The sequence below is a fragment of the Gossypium arboreum genome, chromosome 8 (genome assembly GCF_025698485.1).
Source record: "Gossypium arboreum isolate Shixiya-1 chromosome 8, ASM2569848v2, whole genome shotgun sequence".
Lineage (NCBI taxonomy): Eukaryota > Viridiplantae > Streptophyta > Magnoliopsida > Malvales > Malvaceae > Gossypium > Gossypium arboreum.
In genome coordinates this window covers 13,479,154-13,505,175 of record NC_069077.1, presented here as the reverse complement: position 1 = coordinate 13,505,175, position 26,022 = coordinate 13,479,154, and the positions used below count along the sequence as shown (strand labels likewise).

At 33.4% G+C, this 26,022-nt stretch overlaps 3 protein-coding genes across 3 annotated transcripts; 2 read left to right on the top strand and 1 right to left on the bottom strand.

The window, feature by feature from the left end:
• Positions 1 to 297: 297 nt before the first annotated feature.
• LOC108469344 (ethylene-responsive transcription factor ERF039-like) lies at positions 298 to 1,274 on the top strand. Its single transcript, XM_017770232.2, has one exon. It carries the CDS (start codon positions 376 to 378, stop codon positions 1,054 to 1,056), a length of 681 nt encoding a protein of 226 aa, XP_017625721.1. The 5' UTR covers positions 298 to 375; the 3' UTR covers positions 1,057 to 1,274.
• A 20,758-nt stretch (positions 1,275 to 22,032) lies between these two features.
• LOC108468886 (transcription factor MYB114) lies at positions 22,033 to 22,877 on the top strand. The gene is made up of 2 exons (XM_017769755.2): positions 22,033 to 22,259; positions 22,338 to 22,877. Exons 1-2 carry the CDS (start codon positions 22,124 to 22,126, stop codon positions 22,796 to 22,798), a joined length of 597 nt encoding a protein of 198 aa, XP_017625244.1. The 5' UTR covers positions 22,033 to 22,123; the 3' UTR covers positions 22,799 to 22,877.
• Positions 22,778 to 25,537, bottom strand: LOC108468770 (probable glycosyltransferase At5g03795). Its single transcript, XM_017769626.2, has 5 exons — positions 25,474 to 25,537; positions 24,958 to 25,388; positions 24,732 to 24,871; positions 24,298 to 24,646; positions 22,778 to 24,071 (listed from the first exon to the last, which is right to left on the bottom strand). Exons 1-5 carry the CDS (start codon positions 25,535 to 25,537, stop codon positions 23,385 to 23,387), a joined length of 1,671 nt encoding a protein of 556 aa, XP_017625115.1. The 3' UTR covers positions 22,778 to 23,384.
• Positions 25,538 to 26,022: the final 485 nt, after the last annotated feature.

Genomic DNA, 26,022 nt, shown 5'->3' with positions numbered 1-26,022 from the left:
TAAATTTAAAGACTAAAAGAGATGATAAATTAATGGAGGGTTTTTTTTTTTTTTTTGTAAAATTGGATTGAAAGATTGAAAATTAAATGTATAACTGAGAAAAGGAAATGTGAAATTGAAAAAGTTTTGATGATGGAGGAAATAAGAGTGATTAATGAGACATGAAGGAGCAGGCAATTGCAAAGAAGGAAGAAGGATAGATAAAGGTTAGCCGTGCATTATGCTGAGAATAATTTTATGGTAACAAAATAACCAAAACCGTACATCTTTTTTTTCTTTTGCCTTTGGCCCCATTGCCTTGAAAATACTTTTTCTAACTTCATAATGTGTCAAGCAATTATAAGAAGCTAGCTACCTCGACTTCTCCTCCAAGCAATGCTCCTCTTATATTTTAACCTCCAAAAACAGCAATCCACCATGGAAGTGCCGCTTGATGTAGAGTCCAAGACCCCTTTCCCTTCATCTTCATCGTCACCCCCACCGGGATTTAAGTCCCGGAAACTGAAATTTGGTAGTGAAAGCAAGGGAAAGGACGGGAAACATCCAACATACAGGGGAGTGAGAATGCGTCAATGGGGTAAATGGGTGTCTGAGATTCGCGAACCCAGGAAGAAGTCAAGGATTTGGCTAGGCACATTTCCTACGGCTGAAATGGCAGCCAGAGCACACGATGTAGCAGCTCTTACGATTAAAGGCAACTCTGCTTATCTCAATTTCCCTGAGTTAGCCCACCAGCTTCCTCGTCCGGTTAGTGCATCCCCCAAGGATATCCAAGCTGCTGCGGCTAAAGCTGCCACCCTAACCTACACCAAAAGCCATGATGTTGAAGATGATCCAATGCTTCCTCGGTCTCCAACAACGACAGCAACATCTCAAGAAGAGTCACATTTAATCAATGATGATGAAGCATTCATTGACCTTCCAGATCTCTTGCTGGACATGAATCTTCAAATTGATAAATTTTGGAGCTCAGTATCATGGAAGCTAGATGATGCTGTTGAAACTGGGTTTGGAGGTGAGGAGCCCCGTGCTAGCAACTTCATTTTTCTTCAATAAAAACTATGTAAATTTCCAGGTTCGAATTTAAAATTCTTGCTTACCCAAAATTCCAAACCTGGATTTCACTGTGATCACCCTCTTGTCTGGTTTCATTGTTCATATCAGATATTGGACATTGTAAATATGGAGTCCATAGGTACATATAAGGTCGGAGTTCTTACACAATTGTACTTTCCCTTTATTGTTTAGTCGACCACCATGATTGAGAGGATAAATCTCCTCGGCTTTGATGCCATATGAGGACATACATCCACCTTACTAGATTTAGTATCAATTATGACACGGCATCACAGAATCCCATCATTTGCTGATGAATCCTTTTTCTTCATAAAATAATTTATCCGGAGGTAACACCTGTTTTGCAAATTTATTGTTTCATTTCAAACAGGTGTGCCTGCATTTTGATTGTCCTGCAGTCAACATTAGCTTTAGTCCCCACCACTTTAATATTAGAGTTAAGGGTTCCTTTTATTTCTTTTATTTGATTGGCAGATATAAACAACAACGACCCATTAATTAAATTAGCTGTTCCACCATGGTTAAGTGGCACCTTGGCTTTATCTTCAGCATCTTTTTCCTAGACTCATAGTCATAGGTCACTTCTCCATCAATATCTGCCCCTATACCCTTACTTCTTGTCTATAACTAAGAAATGTCCAAGTAAAATCACCTTCTTTTCCCAACCTTATCCATGCATTTAATTTTAAAAATAAGTTAAATTTTTTATTCGTACAGTAACAACGGTATTAAGATTTAAATCACTAACATAGTATCTTAGTTAAGAAGAAAATGATCACATCCATTTTTTTATATATTTAAGTAATCTAAATATTATTAATGGCTTCATCTAAAATATTATGCATGGACCACTACCATTCATTTATTGTAGAGTATTGACAATAACCATGAGTGTTACTTGCAATGGAGCTTCAAATATATAATCATAGCTAAATTTGTAATTTGAGAAAAAAAATTTGCAGTTTCAATACATGAATATGAGTAAATTAGATGTTAAAGAAATAGCAATTAAATTTAACAACTCGTTTTTTTTTTCATTTTTAAAGGCATATTCGTGGTCTAATCCACATTATTTATATAAATAATGGAAGGTATAAAAAGTTGTCTTGACTCGGCCACTTGAGTCATTGAAACAAAAAAAAAAAAGTATAGCTTACAGATAGTCTAAATTAAGCCAAACAAACCAGAAAAATTTTGTAGGAGAGTTGAAATTAAATTATAATTTTTAAAGGATTAAATCGAAATTTTATCATTTTTAGAAGATAAAAGTATAATTTTACTTTTATTAATTTAAAATTTAAAAAATTTAAAAAGACTAAAATAAAAACATTTCCATTTTAGGGACCATTCCTACCAGCCACTAGATTTGCCAGCATTGTGTAGAAATACCTAGATTTGTATAGGTATTGTTGAGGCTAAAATGCTCAAGAGAAAGGGACTAGCTGGAGAGTGACAGGAAGTATCCTATGTTCTAACAGACAAATAAAGATTAATTTACGAACTGGGAAAAATCAATGCCCTAATATGGGATAAAGAGGTTTATTTTGTATCATCAAGAGACGTTACGATGAATGATAAATACAGATACTTCTTTCTTGTAAATATATACGAAGGTCATGCAAGGATTTTCGCTAAGAGTTTCTTAAAATTTCTAATTCAATTTTCAAAAAATGAAAAGTTTTACTTTTAATTCTTTCAGAAATTTTAAAATTTTATATTTACACATAATAAAATTTAATTTTAACTCTTTTAAAAATTTATAATTCTAATTTAATCTCCCAATTTTTATAGCATAAGATTTATGAGAGATAATAATTCTTTAAAAGCTTAAGTAAATAAATTTAACAATTTTTTAATATGGGTACTTGTTTTTTTCCTGTCCATTCTGATATTTAAATTAGGCAAATGTTAATACAAAATAACCGAAAACTTAATGGTGCAAGAATTTTTAAGAATGTTAATTAATTTAAATGAATTTTTAAAAAATTCAAAACAATTATAAACAATTCTTAAAAATCTAGAATATTAAAAATAAATTTAAAAATAAAAATAAAAAGCTAAAATTATAAAAATTATAAAAATAAAAGGTATATATTAATTCTAAAAATATATAAATGTTTAACTTTTAAAATTTTAAAAATTTAAAAAGTCATTAAAATTCCTGAAATTAAAAGAATTATTTTTTAATTAAAAATATTTAAAAATTAAAATAATTTACTGAAGTTCACAGGTATTGACTGACATTTACCGGTGGTGGTCGGGGTAGATTGATGATTAAAATTTATAAGTAGTCAATGCCAGTCAATTTTAGTCAACTTCAATCAACTCCGGTTAAAGTTTGTTTTTGAATTTTAAAATTTGAGTATTTTCTTTTAGAAATTATATATCGTTTTCTTCTTGAAGTTTTGATTTTTGTAAAAATAATTTTAACCGATTTTTATTTTTATAATATTTTAGAATGTTTATGTATTTTTTGAATTTTTATTTTTACAATTTTAATCTAATTTTTTAGTTTTTATATACTTTTAATTTTGTAATATATTTCTTGAATTTCTAAAAATTTATATTTTGTGGTTTCTTTGGATTTATATATATTTTTTCAATTTTCAAGATTTTAAAATAAATAATATAAAACATTTTATTTATAATTTAAATGTATATTGATGAGTTATTAACCAATCAACTGACGTCAATGTCACATTTCACTACACCATTGATTGTTGAAAAATGTCACATCGTAAACAATTAACGTGTTAGTCTTACGTTTGTTGGACAAAAACAAAATACAGATACAACATTATAAAAAATGTGTAGCAACTTTTTGTGTCCGTACAAGGCAGACAGAATGGCCCCCACAAATATAGGAAAGGGAATGGGGCAAAATTGTCAATTGAGCATCTCATTTTAACCTTTTGAAAAAGATACAAAATTAATTTCATAGACATTCCAAACTTTTGACTCGAAATTTAAATTAGTCTTAACCTCTAAAATATTCTACTTAAATTTTCAAAATACAAATATGACATTTAATATATTTAAAGTATGTGTTTCAAAATTTAACACATATACACTGCTACTTGATCATCTTAGATTTAATATATAGCAATTTTTGTATCCATACATGTTTAAATTTTTATTCAAATAATTTAATGACTTAATTAAAATATTATAAAATATAAAAACTTATTTAATAATCCAAACATCTGAAGTAATTAATCAAAAGAAATTTTTGCAAAAATTTCCTTATTATTTAAGTATTTTTAATTTATATTAATATAGAATTTATGCAAGGTTTAATTCTAAATTAATTAAGAATGAAGGAGTCATGATCCAACTAAGAATTCCTAAAGATGTGGTTGATGGCTTGTCCATGGGAAAGGAGTCTCATGCTGCCACCCCTTGCCCTAATTAGGTGGTCCATAAGGGCGACCCATGTCTTGCACATTTTTCCTGGTTGCATCTCTTGATTCAAATAAAAAACCAAAGCATGAATAGTTAAATTAATTTTTCTAGTTAAATGATTTACACAACCCTATTTTAAATTCATTAAAATCATGATGACTTTATTATATTAGAATTTATTTATAAATTTATTTAATTATTTGAATAAAATTTAATTATGATAAGTACATGATTTAATTTTTCACTTTAGACTTAATTAATTGATTTCTTCAATCAATTAAATAATAATTCAAAAATTATATTAATTGCCTCTCGAGAAAATACATTTATTGTAATCCATGAAATCTATTTCTCATTTTTTGTTGCGTCCATTCATTTAAAATTCTTTCATGCAATTCGTTTAAAGTTATATTGAACTAGCAAAGAGACCAGTTGAAGATATATGATTAAGACTAAAATAATTTATAATTAAGTTTTGACTCTTTGTTTATTTACTACAAAGTTTAGTCATGGAGTTAATCTAGTAAAAGTACCATGATTGAACTCTCCATTATATAACATTATGAAAGTTACTTATTTCAAACTTTAGTCAAATGAACTTGTCATATGTGTGTTACTCTTATAGGATATCCAAGATCCCTTAAGGTTAAATTTGTCCACCTAGTTTGATCCCTTTTATCTCATAATCACCGATGTATTTGATCCTTTTTATCTCATAATCACTGATGTATCTTTCGTAATGAAAATGACCATTACTGTACTTTTAATGATAAAATCATTTGTCTCAGAAAAATTACCCATTACCATGTTTTACTTTCATAATCCACACGATGACAATAAGAAAATATCATTTACTTCTTTTTTTTTTATCGAGCTAGGATTCCAATATTGTGAGTGAAGTTATATCATGCAAAAGTCAAGTATACAACATACCAACTTTCAATCCACTACCTTGAGAGCATAGGTTTTCAATATATCAAAAGTACACAAATCACTTGTGTCACGGGACTAAAACTTTAGTCTCGCAATCCATGCGACCTTAGGCAATTTATTTACTTTAAATTCGCCTTAGTTAGCCTAACTATCGCAAAGTAATAATTTACAAGGGAAATTCTCCAAGGCACGGAAAATAAAGCAGAAGCAACGAGAGAACAAAAAAAGCCACAATAAAACAATGCTCACAAGGTGTTTGAGTAAATGCTCTCAAAGTATTCTATTACTCTAGAATGAAGTACAATGTCATAATTAGAAATGAGGGGAAGACCTTTATTTATAGTTGAGCTCCCCAGATCCAACGGTATAGATTAAATCATATCAATGGTTAAGATTACTGTCTATCTACAAGATGAAAGCCCTAAGAAATTTAAATTCTATACAATCTTATCCCTTAGGATTTACAATGATTACCCTGGTAATTCTACTTTTACTGGAGTGTTTCATTGGGCCACCAAGGATTCAAGTAGATGAGCTTCTCCATGGGTTCCATGAATCAAACCATTTCAAGTGGATTAAATGAGTCAATTTGATCAGTTGACCTTCATGGGACAATTTGTGTGCATTCATCATGGACTTTGATTCGTGGCTCGTGACACTTGCGTATGTTTATTTACTTATTTAGGATTTTAGTAACCCACATTATAAATGTTACAAATGAATTAATCCATAAACAAGTCTAGGATTAATTTAACTTTGGTCATGTTTAATATATTTTTTGTCCAAACAATAACATCTATGTCTATATATTTTTTGAGTGAATCTAGCTTCGATAGCCAAGACAATCTATCTCCACAATTGGACTTATAGAAGACATAATAGTCCTAACTAGATTCATTTACTTAATTTAACTCCACCATTAATTACAGACTATTTAGATCGCCTACTAATACAAGTTATCTTTTTGCATTATAAATCGACCATGCAATATAATTTAGTATTAGTTAAACCGTAGATAATTAGGAACCAACATTTGTTTAATCATTTTACTTTATGTGCAAAAACTATTGAGAACAATCATACAAAGAATATTAAATTAATCAATTTTTAATTTACAATTGAGGAAATAACTACACTAATAACACAAATCCTAACAAGTGCTTGAGCAATCAAAGTAAACTATAAGTTGACGGAAGGTTTTAGTAAAATATCATTTAGCTAGCCTTGTATTGATGAGGTTGTAGGAAAAGTGATGTTGTAATTAATCTACTGTATACATATCAAATATAATTTTAGTTAGTGTTGTTAGACAATGAGCAACATCCTTTTGTAATAATTGTGGTGATAAGAGAATAAAATTGTGCCAGGTTGTTTCGCTTTTATAACTTAGTTGCAATTGTTGTGGTCTCATTAGGACAAGGCTTTGCCAAATAGTGAAAAAGGAACATGACTTGATCAAAGGCTTGAGACACAAGAGGGCCAATTAATTGATTAATAATGTTGCTTATTTGCTTTTGGAAATTTCTCAAAAGATATTATTCTAGGAATAATGTGAAATATGTTCTTTGTATATTTCCAAAAGTTTTTTTTTTAACTCAAATTTTCCTTTGAGGAATGAATGAGTTAAAAGGTTGATTTAGTTCCCAAAGTTGTGCTATTTTATCACTTTAATATTTGAAGTTATTTCACTTTAATATTGAAGTTTTTTTTAATTTGAAGTTGTGCCCACATAAAATATTTTTATGTAGAATAAAATTTTAAATAAAAGTGGGAAATTTAAATAAAAAATCTAAATTGGAAAAATAGAATCTTTTACAAATTATAAAAAAATTAGAAATTATAACGATGTACTTTTCTTTTTAAAGCTACATAAAAAGTCAAAATTAAAAATTTTAAGAAAATTTTAATATTTTTAATTATTTTAATTATTTTTAAAATACATGAAACATGACATATTGCTAAATTAAAAGAATTCTTATAGCTTTTAGGGTTAAAATTATTAAAAAATAATATAATTTTATAAATACATAAAATTAAAAAAATTTACAAAAGTACTAGTTTGGACTTTAAGAAATCTATATTCGGTGTTTGTAGTTGTCTCTCATAACGATGTTATTTCCAAGGTTCAAATATGTAATCTCTCTTAAAAATATAATATGTATTACTATTATACCAAACATTTATTGGTAATTTTAATTCATTTTAACATTTGCTTCATAAAATAGCCATTCTTTTTATTAAACTTCATAAAAGTATTCTTTATTATCTATATATATTTTGGAGTAGTAGATGGAGGTCACAAGGTTTGAACCAATACCAATTATGTGTCTGATAAGAGTTTTAACTATTACTCCATACAAGTCAAGACAATATTCTTATTGTATGGATAATGATACCAACAAATTTCTATGTTATTAAACTCATATATTCTCGGCTGAAACAACAAAATGGTACCTACACTATACTAGTTTTTCCAAATTGGTACCTAAACTTTTTTTTTGTCAAAACTGATACCTAAACTATTCAATTGTTACCCGTTTTACTCCAACTGTTAGTTCCATTAGAAAAAATAAATTTTCGCCAATTACAACTTACCACATAGACTTCTATTTATTTTACCCCAACTGTTAATATAATAGTGTTGATTTTACCATATTTTCTTATATTTTCTTCTCATCAAACAATTTTTACCAAATTTTCTTACATTTTCTCATCAACCAAACAAACACACACACACACACACAAAAAAAAAAAAAAACCGATTGCTTCCTTGTACAAAGCTTCCACCATTTTATCATCTTCAAGCTTCAACTGCTTCTACCATCTTCAAGCTTCCAGTCTTCTTCTTTCTTCACCCATTTCTTTCCTTATACAATGATGTGGAAAACCCAAAAAGATCTTTAATCAAAGAGAATGCATTAAAAAAAGAGTCAAATCTTCACTTTCATACAATGATAGAGAGATTCTTAAATCACAAAAAAACAAAGTACTTTTTGAAGAATGAAAAAGTAATTGAGATTAGTTTGCAGATTTGTTCAATTGAAATTTTTTAGCTCATTTTCTTTTGTTCTATTTTTTATTTGCTTGAGCGCTAAAAGCATTGTTGTTTCTTTTGAATTAATTGTTTGTTGTTTTAAATCAATTATTTGCTTATTTGAATCGATTATTTTGTTGATTGACTCGATTCTTTATGTTGTTTGAATCAATTCTTTGTTGTTTAACTCGATCCAAATGCCAACACCATTTTAGTATCTGACCTTTTAATTCCATTAACTTTTAGTAACAAAAATAACTTATAAAATGGAAACACCCTGATCTGCCACAAATCGATGTTTGACATTGAGAACTTTCAGTAACAGTGTTTAACATGGAAAAGTTTGATGGTGTCACAAATTTCAATCGGTGGCAAGTTTAGATGATGGCAATTCTAGTTTAGACCGACCTGAAAAATATCGTTACCACGAAAAACCCTTAAAATCTAGATTAGACAGAATAGGAAGAGTTTGGTGAAAAGGCTCAATCTGCAATCTAGTTATGTCTCGAATAGGGTATTGCAAGAGGTATTAATGGAGAAAACATCATTTGCCTTGTAGAAAAGGTTGGAAACTCTTTATGCGACTAAGTCTCTAGCTAACCGTTTAGTGTTAAAACAACGTCTATTTATGTTTCGCATGAACGAATGTGAGCTTCTTAGAGATCACATTAGTCAATTTATTACTGTTTTGAATGATTTAAAAAAGTTAAGGTTAAGATTGACGATGAAGATCAAGTTGTACTATTATTATGCTCTTTACCTTCTTCATACAAGTCTTTTAGAGAGACCCTGATTTATGACAAAGATAAATCCTCATTCAAGGATGTGAAGGATCATTTGTTGAGTAAAGACAAACTTGACAATGAGTTTGGTTGGTATAGCAAGGCAGATAGGCAAGCTTTTGTTTTGGTAGCATCAAAGAAGCAAGGCAAAAGGTGCCGCTATTATAAGAAGTTAGATCACGTCAAAGCAAATTGTTATAAACTGTGAAATAAAAGGGTTGCTGAGAGTAACGAGGAAGATGTAGCTGGTGCTAATTTGGCCAACGAAAGTGATGGTGATTTCTTTTTAGTGTCAATGAGCGATAACTTTGAGCTTACATTTGAGTGGATCCTAGATTCAGGGTGTTCTTTCCACATGTGCTCCAACAGAGAATAGTTCTCCACATACAATTTGGTTGAAGGTGGAGTTGTGCGCATGAGAAACGATTCATCCAGTAAGGTAATCGGTGTTGGTACTGTTAAAACTAGAATACACGATGGGACGATTAGGACACTCTCAGATGTCAAATATGTACCTAATTTACGAAAGAACCTCATCTCCTTGAGTATTTTAGACTCGAAAGGTTGCAGAATCAACATCGAGTTGAGCAACATTAAGGTGTCTCATGGGGCTTTCATTTTATTAAAAAGTAAAAAGACCGACAGTCTTTATATTCTGGAAGGTTCTATAGTAATAGGTAAAACCAGACGTCCCTAATTCATTAGGGAGTCGAAGTTAACTCGTTTGGAGCGAAGGTAACTTAGTCATAGGAGGGAAAAAGGTATGACCGTGATGGACATCGAAACTACCAAAAATAATTCCTACTAAAATAACTCTAAATAGTAGTAAAGAGTGGTAGTTGGGTAGAGTCCATAGGGATTAGATGTCATAATCAATTTTCGTGTTCACTCATGAACAGAATATTCGTCGTGTCAAGGGTCGTGGCAAGAATCGTGCCCACAACTCCAAACGTACCTGCAAAAATAAACAAGTAAATCGGGGAGGTTTGAGAATGTTTAAGAAAGTAAATAATCTAATCAACTTAAATAAACAATTGATTAATATTGAAAATAAATGTAAATTAGAAATAAATTCAGAATTTTGCAAACAAAAAAAAAAAAAAAAGCCTTAGCCTTAAACTCGGTAAATTCCATGTTAAGAATCAATCCTCGAAAAATTAATCTTCTCCTCCAAACGATAAGTTGGTTATAGCAGTTAAGAACGTCCTAACCACCAATTCTTCCTCTCGTAGCTGGTCCCGGTACGACCTGCAAACCAACTCTTACCGATTATCTAACTGAGATACACATGTTCCCAATTCAAGATTCCGGCAACCTTGCATTCTGAAGAACCCAACTCGAATTAACGGCTTCAACCACGTGGGTCGTTTATACTCGATCACTTCTTCCTTAATTTGTTCTTGAAAATTAGAATACAACACGGCTGACTCATTTTTCCAACTGTCAGCAAACACAACTTCAACCCAACGTGCACTTTTTGCTTGAAATCGAGTTAACCTTAAAGGATGAGTTGTCAATCTTGATACTTAGGAAAAATATGAATACCGATTGGAAGGATTTTTAGCACGAATACTTATCTCACGATTCCCGACCAGAAAGAACACTGGCCTAAAACTAAGATGGAATTTAGTAAAGTATAGAAGTGTTCATGATTTGTAAATTTTGGAATATGGGTAGATGATTATGGTAAAGAAAGGAAAAGAAAAGTACTTAGAAAGCAATTGAACCAAATTTGGAAAGGCAATAAAAAATGCAAAGGAAAGTAGTAGAATCTCACGCCAATTTGAAAAAAAAAATAGAATAGTTCTATTCCAAATTGAAGTAAGAGTACAAAATTAATTGATTGTTTTCCAAAGAACACTAAGGCCCTCTTTATATACATAAAATTTACTATTTTTGGCCTTAACTAATTTAATATAAAATCAAAATAAAATAAAAAATAAAATAAATAAAAATAAAAATAAAATAGAAATTTCAATTTTTGGCTTTTTACAAAGTCAAAAATTCTAATGAGTCCTTGGCTTTCTCCATATTTTTTATTCGGCCTTATTTTGTTGATTTTGTTTTAATTTGGTCATTTTCTACTCATTTTTGTCTCTTAGCATCCCAATTACATTCCTGACAAGATTAAAACATAAAAAGTACTAATTAGCAGGGATCAAGTCAGAAATATACCAAATTAAACACAAAATAACATGCAAATTAATATGTTATTATATCACCCCTCCTTAGCTCATACTTGTCCTCAAGCATATTACTCCTTCAAACACTAGAAATTATTCTACAATTTATTACAAATCGAGCCTTTTTTCCACATCCATAATCAATGCAAAAAACATAGGCAAAAATAAACAAATACTCAGAATATATAGTTTAATCAACAAGTGTCATAAAATTGAAATATGTAAACTAAATAATTTCACTAAATTGAGTTTGAATCCAAAATTTGCAAGGCGTTATTAATTAAAAAAAATTAGACATGGTCAAACCTTTTTATGCGAACTAGGATGATAACCGAAGCACCCTATCCCGGTTACACAGTTCAAACAGTCTTTTTTTTAAAGGCTCGGTTAGTAGAATGTTTGCAAGTTATCAAATTGTCACTTGAACCTTTTTACGCGAGATAAAATGGCAACCCATGCACCTTATCTCGGTTACTCAATTCAATCACGTTTTCGAATCTTTCACTCATAACTTGAGCCTTTATTTATTTATTCATTTTATTCATTTATTTATGTACAAGCAAATTATTTATGTACAAGCAAATATTTTTTTCAAGCAATCAATTTATATGAAAAGTCTAGTTACATATATCAACCTTAAAACACAAATGTCGACTAATCTAGATACTTTGAACACTTTAATTCAAAATTTACCCAATTGTCCAAATTGACTACGTAATGATATTATAGGCTTAATGTCGAAATAAACTATCGAATAATTCTAGCATAAGATTGAACATATGCAAAAGAGAGACATGCAACCAAAATCATGCATACTTACTATTTCAACCCCTCCACTTAAACGATGCTTGTCCTCAAGCATGTGTCATATGAAATAAAAGTCAGTAGTCTAAACAAGCGACAAGAAAATTTAAGAATACTCCTTATGTATCTTTTAACTATGTTGTTGGTGTCTGGGGTAACGGCTTTGTAGGACATCAAGGATTGTGGAGACTTGGTTTTCCATTGTTCCAAGTCAGGCTTCGATCCTACTTAAACGTGCCTCCACAAATAGAGGTTGCTCCTCTTGCTTCCTAGCATTGTTGTGTGGACGTTGGCGAAAAACCATATTTCCACGAGTAGTCCGTGTACCTGGAGGAACAAAATAATACGTAGTAGGGGTACAGACAAGCAAACCCATAGAATCCAAGCAATATTTATCTAAGTTGTCCATTCTATATGCACATGTTAAAGATAAGAAATTAATTTCAGAGGGAAAAAATCGAGAGGTTAAATTCGTAATATATGAACCAAGTATTAGTGGACGATTACATCACAAAACGATATGAAAATTTCATGCAAACCAATATCCTAAATTAACTTTAAATCCAAAATGTATACACCACAAAAAAAATAGTTCAGTCTTAGCTAGAACAGATGACGAGTCATTTCTTCCTTAAAAAAGCAGGTTCAAGCACCAATAAGTCTTTTGTGGTCTTCAGATTATAAAACTTATTAGAATAAGTTAAAACACAATAAACATCTTGAGCATCAAAGTTACTTGGAATATCTAACAGAGCAGTATGATAGGAATCGGATTGAACATTGTCAGGGTCGACGAAACCCATGGCAATGTTAAACTCAGAAAGTGACATCCGAAAGTCCTTACCAAGCAAACGAAAACAGATAATGCTATGTGTTTCAACAGTGCGTAAGGCATTAATATTGAAGCTAAATGTAGAGTAGAATTCATAAATCAACTCATAATATGCATTACAAGAAATATTAGCAAATGAATTCCAACCAATAGCATTAAAGTAGCCAATCATAGCATCGCAAATATTTAACATATCAAGAGTAGAGAGATTGATTTACTTATAAATCGGGAGCAGACGTTGTCAGATGTTGTCATATCTTGCACGATGATCTGGGGTTGAAAAGTCTAAAAATCCTCATAATTGACCTTCGGTAGGAATAGTGTTTGCACGACCTCGTCTATTGCGTTGACTGTCTCGTGATGGTCGAACATATTCGTCAGGTGAGTCGGGTAGACTTGAATTTCTAGCAGCTTCAGTACTGCTGTTTAGGGGTGTCGCTAACTCCGAGTCAGTAGTCGACGAGCTCTAGTGGTAGACAATCGTGTTCGACGTTGGGAAACACACTCGTTCACATTTGAGGGACATTCGACATTGTCGTTAGAAGTCCCGACTTCTTCCGAACAACCTGCATGAATGTTTGTAAAGGTTAATCAGGATGAGGGTTGAGAATCAACCTTTCGGGGGTAGCGGGGCTGCTGTTCGAGTGTTCTGTTTTGACCGGAGTCTGGCTTCGTCAATGATGAGTTCTCGTTGGGGCAGTTCTTTGGCGTAGAGGGGGTAGAGAAGGCTCAGAGTCGTCGTCAGGTATATCGACGACTGGAGGCGTCGAAAATTAATGTCAATTTCGACTAAGTAAAGTCAGAATATTGTCGGCCATTTGGTTATGAGTTCGAACTATTGTTTCCGTGCAGACGTTATGAACAATTGGTTTTGCTCACTACGGTGGCGGCGATGACACAGTTTGGGCTTATTTTTTAAAGAGTGACGCTGGAGATTTCGATTTCGGTGTCGATTAAGGTGGTGAGAGGGTGGTTTAAGAATTTTGTGATGGAGAAAAAGAAGATAAAGAAATAAATGAGATGGGAGAGGAGGCATGGTGCCGTAAAAATGAAGGTTCCGATCGGCTAAAGTGCAGCGCAAGGGTGAGGGACACCAACTGTAGTTGCTCAACGGTTAAGAAGGCCGACAAAAGGTGGTTTCAAGTGGAGGAAAGAGAAATAAAATAGTGGGTGGTTTACTCGTCGACAGTACTGGAGGTGGGACAATGACTGGTAGGGTGGCGATGGCACGGTAATGAAATGGTGACAGAAATAAAAGGCGGGGACGGGGGCGGGGACGGGGACGGGGACGGGGCATGGATTGGTTATGGGGGTTAGGGTTTTGTTTTGAAGAAGAAAAAGATAAAGATGAAGAAAAAATGGGTTTAAGGATTTTGGGGTTTATTGTTTGGACCTTACCCATTTCTTCTTTTCTTTTTTTTTTCATTTTGGGCCAACTCAACCGACCCAATTTTCATCATCATTTTTTCCATTCTTTCTTGGGGCTTCTTAGGTCGTACGGCCTGATTCTCTCATTTCCCTTTTCCCTCTTTTTTTGTTCTTTTTTTCTTTGGGCTTGTTTGGGCTTAAAGGGGTTTTAGGTATTGGATTTATTATGTGGGTATTTTGGTATTTGGGTAGGTGGATTTGGGTTGGGTGATAGGTATTGGATTTGGGTTTTGGGGTTTTATGAATGTTAGAGATATTGGTTTTTTTATTTGTAGGAAAATATTTGTCACCAATTAGCATGTCGTGCCCACGCCACCACCATTATCCGACTTTCAAAAAAATTCCTAACCTCCATTACATTCCTGAAAACATCAAATTAAATGAATTTAATAAAAATTTATTTATTTATATCCTAAATCTTACTAAAACTCAAAATTAAATAAATGAAAATAAATTTGGGTTTCCTCCCAAAAAGTACTTTTGTTTAACATCGTTAGCTCGACAACCATAAATGTTATCTGTTTGGCTCATTGAGAATTGATTTTTCCATCTCGTGCACTTGGATGTTCTTGTAGAAAAGTTTCGACCTTTGCCCACTATCCTTGAAGCCTTTCCCGGATTCCCCTTTCATTAGTGGATTGATGTGTCTTTGAGCTTCTCCGTTCAAGTTTACATTTTTCTCTGTCGGAATCCTTGTACATTCTGGAAACATTTCAAATCTAATTTCGAAGCTTTCATGACAGCTTCACGTATCGGTTTTTAGATCATCAATAATTCCTCTTACTTAACATCGAGATCTACATTCCTGCAAGGTACAATTTGTAACTTATCATTGGGATGTCCCATATCCTCATAAACATTAAACCTAACCACTTCACCGTCAAATTTCATGGTGAATGTTCCACTCCAAACATCAATTTTCGTTCGCGTCGTACTCAAGAATAGTCTCTAAAGAAGTATCTCAGACGAATTGGCTGAGTTATCATCCTCCATATCGATAATGTAAAAGTTTGCGGGAAATATTAGCTCGTGTACCTTACAAGAACGTCCTCCAGCACTCCTTTCGGATGTACTACAGATCTATCTACAAGCTGAATAATTACACATGTTTCCTTCAAAGGACCCGCATTAAGTAGTTTATATATTGACAAAGGCATAACATTAATTGATACGCCTAAGTTACATATGACTTTTTTAATACCGACACTACCTATTTTGCAAGATATGGAAAACATACCTTGGTCTTTACATTTAGGTGGTATTTTTCTTTGTAAAACCTCGGAGACATTTTCTCCGACACTCACATTTTCATTACCCAGGAGCTTCCTCTTATTTGTGCATAATTCTTTTAAAAATTTTGCATACCGTGGACTTTGTTTAATCGCATCAAGAAGAGGTATGTTGATTTCTACCTTTCGAAAGGTGTCGAGGATCTCCTTCTTTTCTCACTCCTTCTTGTATTGGACTAGTATTCCAGGAAACAGAGGTGGTACTGCAAATGATTTTTGTGGTATTGACTCTAGTAGAACCCTTGTGTCAAGTTTCTTTTTATCTTGACTAGCGTCGTAGGCACGACTCGTGCCAAGTACAGGCTCCAAAACCTTCCTACTCATCAACATCATAGCACTTACATTATGTTGAGGATTAGGCCCAGTTTGGGACAGTAGCTTACCTTGAGACTCCAAACGACTAACCGTGAGTGCGAGCTTACTCACCTGCTTATCCAACTCCTGAAAATACATGCCAGTTTTCTGTTGAAATTTCTTAGTATTATTGGCTAGCCTTTTAACTATGGCTTCTAAAGATAACTTTAGGGGTGGTAACTGTTGATTCTGTAACGACCCGAACTTTAAAATTATAGGAAAAGTGTATTTTCGGGTCTCTGTTTCTGAAAAATAGATTAGAAAATATTTATTAAAAATAATTATAAAGTTAATTGAGTAATTAACTAGGCTTTAGTTAAGTGAATTTAGATTAATTAAGAGGAATTAGGAAAAATGACTAAATTGAATAAAAGATGAAAGTTGAATTGTAGATTAAAAGAAAGTAAATAAAAGAATAGAAAAGAGAATAGAAGGAGACGAAACAAAGAGCATGGGAAAGAAAGAAAGAAAAAGAGATAAGAAAGATGAAAAGGTAAAATTGAAGGTTTGAAGCTTGAAGTTTTAATAGCTAACGTTGTTTCAGGAAATCTCGGCTAAGCAAGGAAAAATGGCAAAGACAACGGGAGTTAGCTAGAGAAAATACTGTTTGTCTTTCTATAATCCGAACTTAATATTTAAATTGTTGGATTTATTATTTAATATATATGTAGTAGGTGTTTTGAGATGATTATTTGCATTGGATTGAATATTGATTATATTGAATTGATTTATGAATATATGTGAATGTTTGAATTGAAATGAATATTGATGTGGAAATTGAATAATAAATATTTGTTATATTGGAAAATATATGTAGTTGAAAGTGTGATGAAATTGATAGAAAATGTGATTATTGTGAAATTGAATATTTATTAGTGAAAAGTGAATGGAATTATATTAAATTGAAAATATATAGTTAATTAATTAAAATATGAATTAATTGAAAATTGAAAAGTGAATTAAATACCCTATTAACTAGTCGGGCTAGTCGGATATAGTTGGCATACCATAGGATATGGAAGAGTACGGGTTTTGTCAGTTTACTGATCAGGAACTTATGTGCCGACTATTGTTACTGTTACCGTTACTGTTACCAATTCAACACTTTGTGTGTCGGATATTGTTCTGTTATTGTTTCGGATTTGTTCCGATGAGGTACTCTGTGTACCGCATCTTTATCTTTATTACTATTCTAGATTTATTTCGATGAAGTACTCGGGTATCGCATTTATCTTATTATTATTCTTATTATCGTTCCGCTTTGGTCGATGAGGCAATATGTGCCATACTGGTGTGTTGGTTCGATCCGTGTATTCGTCTAGGTCCGAGTCATGTTAATAGGGGTAAATAAAGGAACTGGAAAGATCGACTGTTACTGAATAATTTAATTGTTACTATATATCTGATTTTTATTGAATAATTGACTGTTACTGGATAACCAATCAATTGATTGATACTGAATAACTGATTATTATTGAATAATTTATTGTTACTGAATAACTGACTATTACTAAATAAATAATTATTCTGATTGACTGATCGTTAATGAATATTACTGATTGATTAATTGCTATTGAAAAATAATAAATGATTTTGAATTTAAAGTAGACCAAAACATTGGTTGGAAAGTGAATGTTTGAATGCTTATTGAGTTTGAAAAGTTCAATATATAATAAATTAATATGTTTTATAATTGTTTAAGTGTTCAGATGATAAAAATACCACTGAGTATACCTATACTCAGCGTACGGTTTGTTTTCGTGCGTAGGTTAAGTAAAGATAGAACGTTGAATCAGCATCTCAGGCCAATCCTGAATTCAATAAGGTAAAGTGTGTTAATTATTGGTAAAGGCATGTACCTAAGGTGTCTTATGTATGTGTCATTTTGAATTTGTAAATGTAAGGATGAAATAAATAGATTTAGGTTTGGTTATGATATATAATAGAATTTGATTAATTTGGTATGAAATTGATTTATTTGATGAAATTTGATATTTGAATAAAATTAAATATTGAATAATATGTAAATGTTTAAATTTGGAAAATTATGAGTGTATCTGGTTGTGTTGGTATTTATGTGTATATTAATTGTAAATGTCCGATATGTCCGGTAATGCTCTGTAACCCTGTTTCGGGGACGGTTTAGTTATAGATTTAGAGACGGCTTTTGTTGTCGCGGTTGATTGAACCGAGGATTCGGCCCATAATTTAAATTCAGGTGATCTTTCCACCCCACATTTTACTAGTTCGAGTAGGGGTCATATCGTCTTTGGAGCGGTCCTGGAAAGTTTCCGACGACATTTGCTTGTTCTGTTGAATCCTCATGTAAAATCAGACATAAGTCCGTCGGATCTTCTGGCTTAGAGCAAATTTTGCACAACTGTGCTGGACCCGTTTTATCTGCAAGAAAAGTTTGAACAACGTTAGTCAACTTATTAATTTTATCTTTTAGAGATAGAGAACTTAACCCATGAACTCGTCTCATAGGTTCCTTGGCCGGTCAGAATTGTTGAGAGTTAGCAGTCATTGTTGAAATTAACTCTCTTGCTCTTTGAGGCGTCATATTAACAAGTGCCCCTCACTTGCAGCATCTATCATTTTCATTTCCATCGGGAGCAAACTCTCATAAAAATACTACAAGAGTGATTGTTCAGTCAGTCCATGTTGTGGGCAACTTGCACACAACTTTTTATATTGCTCTCAGTAATCGTAAAGCGGTTCAATCTCATTCTGACAGACTCCTACGATGTCCTTCCTTAGTTCTGCCGCTTAAGCTGCAGGGAAGAACCTGTCAAGAAACAAAAGAGACATGTCAGACCATGTGTTGACAGATCTTGGAGGTAAATAAAATAGCCACTCTTTAACAGAGTTAGCTAGTGAGAAAGGAAAAGCATGAAGTTTGATTTGGTTTTCAGTTACACCCTGAGGCTTCATGCTTGTGCACACCATATGGAACTCTTTAAGGTGAGTGTGTGGATTTTCGTTCTGTAATCTATTGAAAGTGGGTAGTAAATGGATCAAACCCGACTTTAACTTAAACGGCGTTCCTCCTGCCGGATAGGTTATACATAAGGGTTGATGTTCATCCGGTGCCGCCGCAAGTTGGCATATCATCTGTTCAGCCATCTTGTTTGGTTCTTTGAACGAGAAAATTTCCTCAATGTATGATATGGTTTCGAATCTGGGATGTAGCCGTTTACCACGTAGTATAGCTTCTCTTCGCAATTGTCGGGCCAATTTTTCAATTTTTGGTTCAAACTGTAGAGTTCCCGGTTCTAATCTGGTCATAAGGTAAACAAACAAAAATTAGAATAATATCTCCAACCTCCGGCAACGGCGCCAAAATTTTATGGGTGTCGAAACCACCAAAAATAATTCCTATTAAAATAACTCTAAAAAGTAGTAAAGAGTGGTAGTAGGGTCGAGTCCACAAGGATTGGATGTCATAATCAACTTATGTGTTCACTTATGAACAAAATATTCGTCGTTTCAAGGGTAGTGCCAAGAGTCGTGCCCACGACTCCAAACGTACCTACAAAAATAAAAAAGTAAATCGGGGAGGTTTGAGAATGTTTAAGAAAGTAAATAATCTAATCAGCTTAAATAAACAATTGATTAATATTGAAAGTAAATGTAAATTGGAAATAAACTCAGAATTTTGCAAACAAAAATAATAAACCTTAGCCTTAGACTTGGTAAAGTCCATGTTAAGAATCGATCCTCGAAAAATTAATCTTCTCCTCCAAACGATAAGCTGGTTATAGCAGTTAAGAACGTCCTAACCATCAATTCTTCCTCTTGTAGCTGGTCCCGGTATGACCTGCAAACCAACCCTTACCAATTATCTAACCGAGATATACGTGTTTCTCGATTCAAGATTCCGGCAGCCTTGCGCTCTGAAGAACCCAACTTGAATTAACGGCCTTAACTGCGTGGGTCGTTTAAACCTGATCACTTCTTCCTTGATTTGTACTCGGAGATCCGAATACAGCACGGCCGACTCGTTTCTGCAACTGTCAACAAACACGACTTCAACCCAACGTGCATTTTTTAACTTGAAATCAAGTTAACCTTAAGGGATGAGTTGTCAATCCCGATACTTAGGAAAAATATGTATACCGATTGGAAGGATTTTTAGTACAAATACTTATCTCACGATTCCTGACCGGAAAGAACATTGGCCTAAAACTAAGATGGAATTTAGTAAAGCATGAAAGTGTACTTGGAGAGCAATCGAACCAAATTTGGAAAGGCAAGAAAAAATCAAAGGAAAGTAGCAAAATCTCACGCCAATTTGAAAAATAAAATATATAGTTCTATTCCAAATTGAAGTAGGAGTACAGAATTAATTGATTGTTTTCCAAAGAACACTAAGGCCCTATTTATATACATAGAATTTACTATTTTTGGCTTTAACTAATTTAATATAAAATCAAAATGAAATAAAAAATAAAATAGAAATTTCTATTTTTGGCTTTTTACAAAGTCAAAAATTCTAATGAGTCCTTGGCTTTCTCCATATTTTTGATTCGGCATCATTTTGTTGATTTTTGTTTTAATTTGGTCCTCTTCTGCTCATGCTCATTTCTATTTTTGGCTTTTTATAAAGTCAAAAATTCTAATGAGTCCTTGGCTTTCTCCATATTTTTTATTCGGCATCATTTTGTTGATTTTGTTTTAATTTGGTCCTCTTCTGCTCATTTTTATCTCTTAGCGTCCCAATTGCATTCCTGACAGGATTAAAACATAAAAAGTACTAATTAGTAGGGATCAAGTCAAAAATATACCGAATTAAACACAAAATAACATGCAAATTAATATGTTATCAGACCATTTCGTTGAAGAAATGTTCTCTTTTAGATACAAGTTTTGAAAAGTTAGGGCACTATGTTCGTGAAAATCAAACTCGAGTTAGTTTTGATTTGGCAGTGCACAAGTCGACTTGTTAATTCCCTGCACAGATTCGGCTTGGTTAATTTCCTGCATAGTTCAAGATAGGCCTGTGGTGGACTTTAACAAAGATGGCATTGTAGAAATATGAGTCAATGTGGATTTTTGTTGAGTATGTCTCATATTTCAATTAAATTTGAGAGATATTCTCCTAGTTAAACTCTGTTTATTTATTTCAGTCGAACTCTAATTAATTTAGATTATTTTATTATTTAACCTACGAATTTAGCCTATAAATAGGCTCCTTTACAACCTTAGAAAAACCCATTAAAATATTAGAACTCATAACACATTTGGAGAATTTTGTATTTACGTTTTGAGGGTTCTTTATTTTCGAGTTTCGGGGTTTAGTTTTTATCTCCATCTTTTGTACTCTTCGTTCGTTTGTCATTATAGTAAAATTATCTTTGCCAGTGGTTTTTTATCCTCTTTAGAGGGTTTTTTCACGTTAAATTTGTATATTTAATTTCTTAATTTCTTCCGTTATTTTTTTTTACTTGTTCGTTACTTAATCAAGTCAATCCCCAACAAATATTTTATTTATTTTTAATAATAAAACAGCTTTTGAGCCGGCTGGGTCTAAAACAGGCCTGAACTTTAAAAAAATTGAAACTAAGCTTTAGCCCGGCCCAACCTATTAATTTTAACCAAAATTGTATTTGCATGTAGTTGTTGAGAATTGGGTTTTGGTCCGGCCTGTCCAAAACTGAAACATCGGTCAGCTTTACCAAGTGAATCCAACTTATTTTACCATAACTCTTTTTGTTTTCTTTTTCAGAATGAATCAGAGAATAAAACAAACTAAAAATTCCACAAGGGTTGGTACTGCCACGTTGACAAAGTCCAAACAGAACTGGTAGTTGAGAGCGTATATGTTAGGCTTGCCAAGAAGGGTAGATATCTAGGACTCACTCACTGACCATTCAATTCTCTGCTTCATTAACCGCCAAACTCTCTCCATGTTTTTATACTCATTCACTTCCCTTCCCTTGTTTCTCACTAATCATCTCTGTCTTCCCTTCTCACTCTTTGCCTCTTCTCACTGTCGGCTAATAATGGCTCCAAAGAAGGATGGAGTGAGCAAAAGGGTTTTTAACAAAGGTTCTTGGACAGCTGAGGAAGATAGAAGATTGGCTAAATATATTGAGATTCATGGCGCAAAGAGATGGAAAACAATCGCCATTAAATCAGGTAATTTACTTTCTGTTGAAGAGAAACTCCATTTTTTGGAGCATTGGAATTAACGGGTTATTTTGTTTTGATGTATAGGTTTGAATCGATGCGGCAAGAGTTGCAGGTTGAGATGGTTGAACTACTTGAGACCTAACATTAAGAGAGGCAACATATCAGATGAAGAAGAGGACTTAATTATTAGGCTTCATAAACTGCTGGGGAACAGGTGGTCTTTGATTGCTGGGAGACTTCCAGGGCGAACAGACAATGAAATTAAGAACTACTGGAATTCCCATTTGAGCAAGAAAATAATAAACCATGATGTCAGAACAGAACAAACTTCCTCCTCGGAACAAATTGTGCCTCACAAAGCATGGGAAACTGTCCAGATGGAAGAAGAAGAGGTAGTAAAAGGAAGTGATGAAATTGAAAACTCTGAATTCAGCATTGATGTGGACGAATTCTTTGACTTCACAACGGAAGGTTGCTTTAGTTTGGATTGGGTGAATAAGTTCCTTGAACTTGATGATCAACAGGATCCATTAGCAATGGTATAATAAGTTTGTAATTAACATGTTTCCTTGGATAAATAAATAAAGAGATGTTCTGAGTCTAAATTTCTAGGCTATAACCAAATGTTTCTTGGCCTAACTTTTGAAGCGAAGAAAAAAACAACAATTATTGGTGTGTAGATTTCTTGAATCAATTTTCAGTTGATTTGCTCCAAGAATTTTGAGACCAAAAGGGTTTTAAAAGGTCAACGTCAAATATAATTGGTCGAGGTACTTAGCTACTGAAATTCACATATTTATGTGGTGTTTGAACTTTATTTATGTCATGATTGAGTCGAAGATATTTATATTTATACAGTTATTGATAATTTGTGTTTTACAAATTTTAACATGTTGGTATATTCATATCATGTCATATACACTCTGTATCAACAATACACATTCTGGCATAGCATCTGCCTTACTGTATCCAGCTCCAAACACTGATATCTGAACATGGGTGATGGGACCAGCTCCTTAGGCAATAAAAGCCTTCAAATAGTGTCAGCTGATGCCTTCTGCTTAGTCACTAGTTTTGGCCCTTTGGAGCTATCCATCTTTGTTGCAAAATGTTCCCATTTATCAAAGCTAGCTAGGACTGAGGAATTTGGATTTGGTTCAGCCTGTTATACCATATAGAATGGAGTATCATGTGGAACAGATCATATCTCATTGGATTTGGATTCCATAGAAAATGCTTCTGCACCATCTTCACATTCATTAACATTTGCAGGTACCTTTTCAATGGAATAGCCAAGAGAATTTCCTTTAGTTTCGGAATATCGATTTCAGCCACAGTCACAGAAAATGCATTCCACTCTAGGACTTCACTTAAAGGTAGGACAAAGTTGTCTGCAATAATCACTGGCACGCACTCGTAATATATAGCCTCCACAATCCGAGGGCTGTTCACTTCATATCCCATAGGGCATATACAATATTTACTCGATTTCATATGCCGAACATAACTCATGCTTTTAGAAACTCGACGCGATAAAGGACCATAGATTCTCATGTCTGCATCTTTGTTTAGCCAATGCTTGAGAAGTTTGGGACGGACCCTTCCATGCATTTTTCCAGCAAAGAAAGCAAGGATCGGGCGCTGCGAAACTCGGATCCCACCACCGATATTTCTAAGAGGTTTACTGGCAATTCTTATGGCAGTTTCTGGTAAAGAAACATCCTTTCCAGCAACGAAATTCTCTTTCAGGTCAGCATTGCATAGAGCTTTTATGGCGTTATCTTTTAGTTCCACATGCTCCGTGGTTATGAAAGGACCCTGCTAATGGTTAAGATGCAGGTTAGAGGAGATTTTGAAGTTCCACATGCATGTACATATATAAAAATGATCTGTTTGTTGAGGTCCAGTAAAGGTGGTCACTGTCTGCAAAACAAAGAACGGAGCACCACAGCTGGGGCTCGGTTCTTTGTTTTGCAGGCGCTCCGACTGCCCAAACAATGACCATGTTCAGTAGATGATTGAAGAAGAAAGCAGACAACTGTACCCAATCATGGCAAGCAACAAGAAAATGATCAGATCCATGTGTACGGTTCCAAAAGGGATACTTTGAGGCTATCATGTTCACATAGTCCCTTAGGAACTTTGAAAGTGGTCTGAGATTATGCGAGTTCCGGACATAAAGTGCCAACTCTAGCTGGCGTGAACTATATGGCAGATAAAATAAATGAGCCTTTTCTGGTTCTTTTGTAACAAATTCCCTGTTTGCCTCCATTAACTTCATAAACCATCCTTCAGAAGCATAAATACCATTTAAACGAGGTTGATGAAAAATGGGCTTCTTTCCATCACGGTAAATATAGACTTTAAGTATCATCTCCATCAACTCGTAGCTCCTAATAGTTTAAGACAAGAAATTTGAATTTCTATACATTATTACCATAAGAACACAGTTGCTGTTATGAAATGAATGTACCATACCTTTTGAAAATCGAAATATTTCGAAATACCGGAGCGTACAGATAAGAGTCATTGCCTACGTTCCCGACTAATGGTGCATGCTCGATTTCCCTTTTAGCATAAAGAAGAGCCTCATGAGATGATAATGACTGAAGGTATCTCTGAATCAGAAGTCATGACACTATAGTTTAGATTATCAATACCATCTGTTGATCATACTTTTATAAAACAGCTCTAAGATCTTCACCTGTAAGTGACGGGGCACCGATCTACGAGGGGGAGGATGTACAACCTTTAGTACATCAATCGTTTTCCTCCTGTTTTGCCTCATACGAAGAACTCTAGCGCTTTCTTTAGCTTCGATAGATGAATTCAGTGAAACAAAGGGAGCACTTGTAACCAGCTGAGATTTATCCAACCTTGCCTCTGTCAAGTTCTTGCTAAAATGCATGGTACCATTCGGAGATTCGGACCGGCTGTTCCGGTGATAAGCAAGTAAAAAGGTTGGGAGTATTATCCCAGCTATTGACATAACTGCACCGGCAAGAAACAACTTTCTCCAGTCGATTTTGCGCCATGCGAAACGCCGGATTAGTTCTTTAAACAGAGCTAGGGAAACATGCTTCAATTGTTTCCTTAGTTCATTGTATATGATGATTTCTTCAAACTTGCCTTGGCCTTAACAAAAACAGATCCCTCAAGATTGGTAATTTCAGCCATTTGGTTCCATGAGAAACATATACACTTGAATATTACAGCATACCTGAGTTTTGGATCAAAGCTGGACTTTGTTCCTGTCCCGTCGGATGCCTTTGATTTTCCGGCATCATCTAGGCTATCTTGTTAATGATACAGTCACCAACAAGAGGCAGCTAAAAGATAATATGAAGTATCAACGGTTCTAAGAAAAGCTTTTGAGAGGTAAATACAGTAGAAATGAATTTGTTGTTATAAACTGCATAAGAAAGTCTTACTTTTTACGTGGGGTTATAAAAACTTAACTGGAAGTTTATTTGTAAAAGCAACCTGAAATCTTAAAACAGGGGAAGAAAGATATACGTAGAAGAAAGAAAGGGAGAGAAGGAGAGATTGAGAGATTATGTACCTGAAAGAAGAGATATAAAGATTCTGGGAATTGAAGGAATGTGAACAAAGAAGAGAAAATATGGGAAAAAGTGTTTTCAAGAGAAAGAAATGAGTGAAAAAGACAGAGATTTTAATGCAGGGGAACAGCGAGAGAGACGGTAACTGTCTTGGTAGTTTGCTTATGCTATATATAGATATGGCTGACTTTCGTTTTAACTGTATGTTC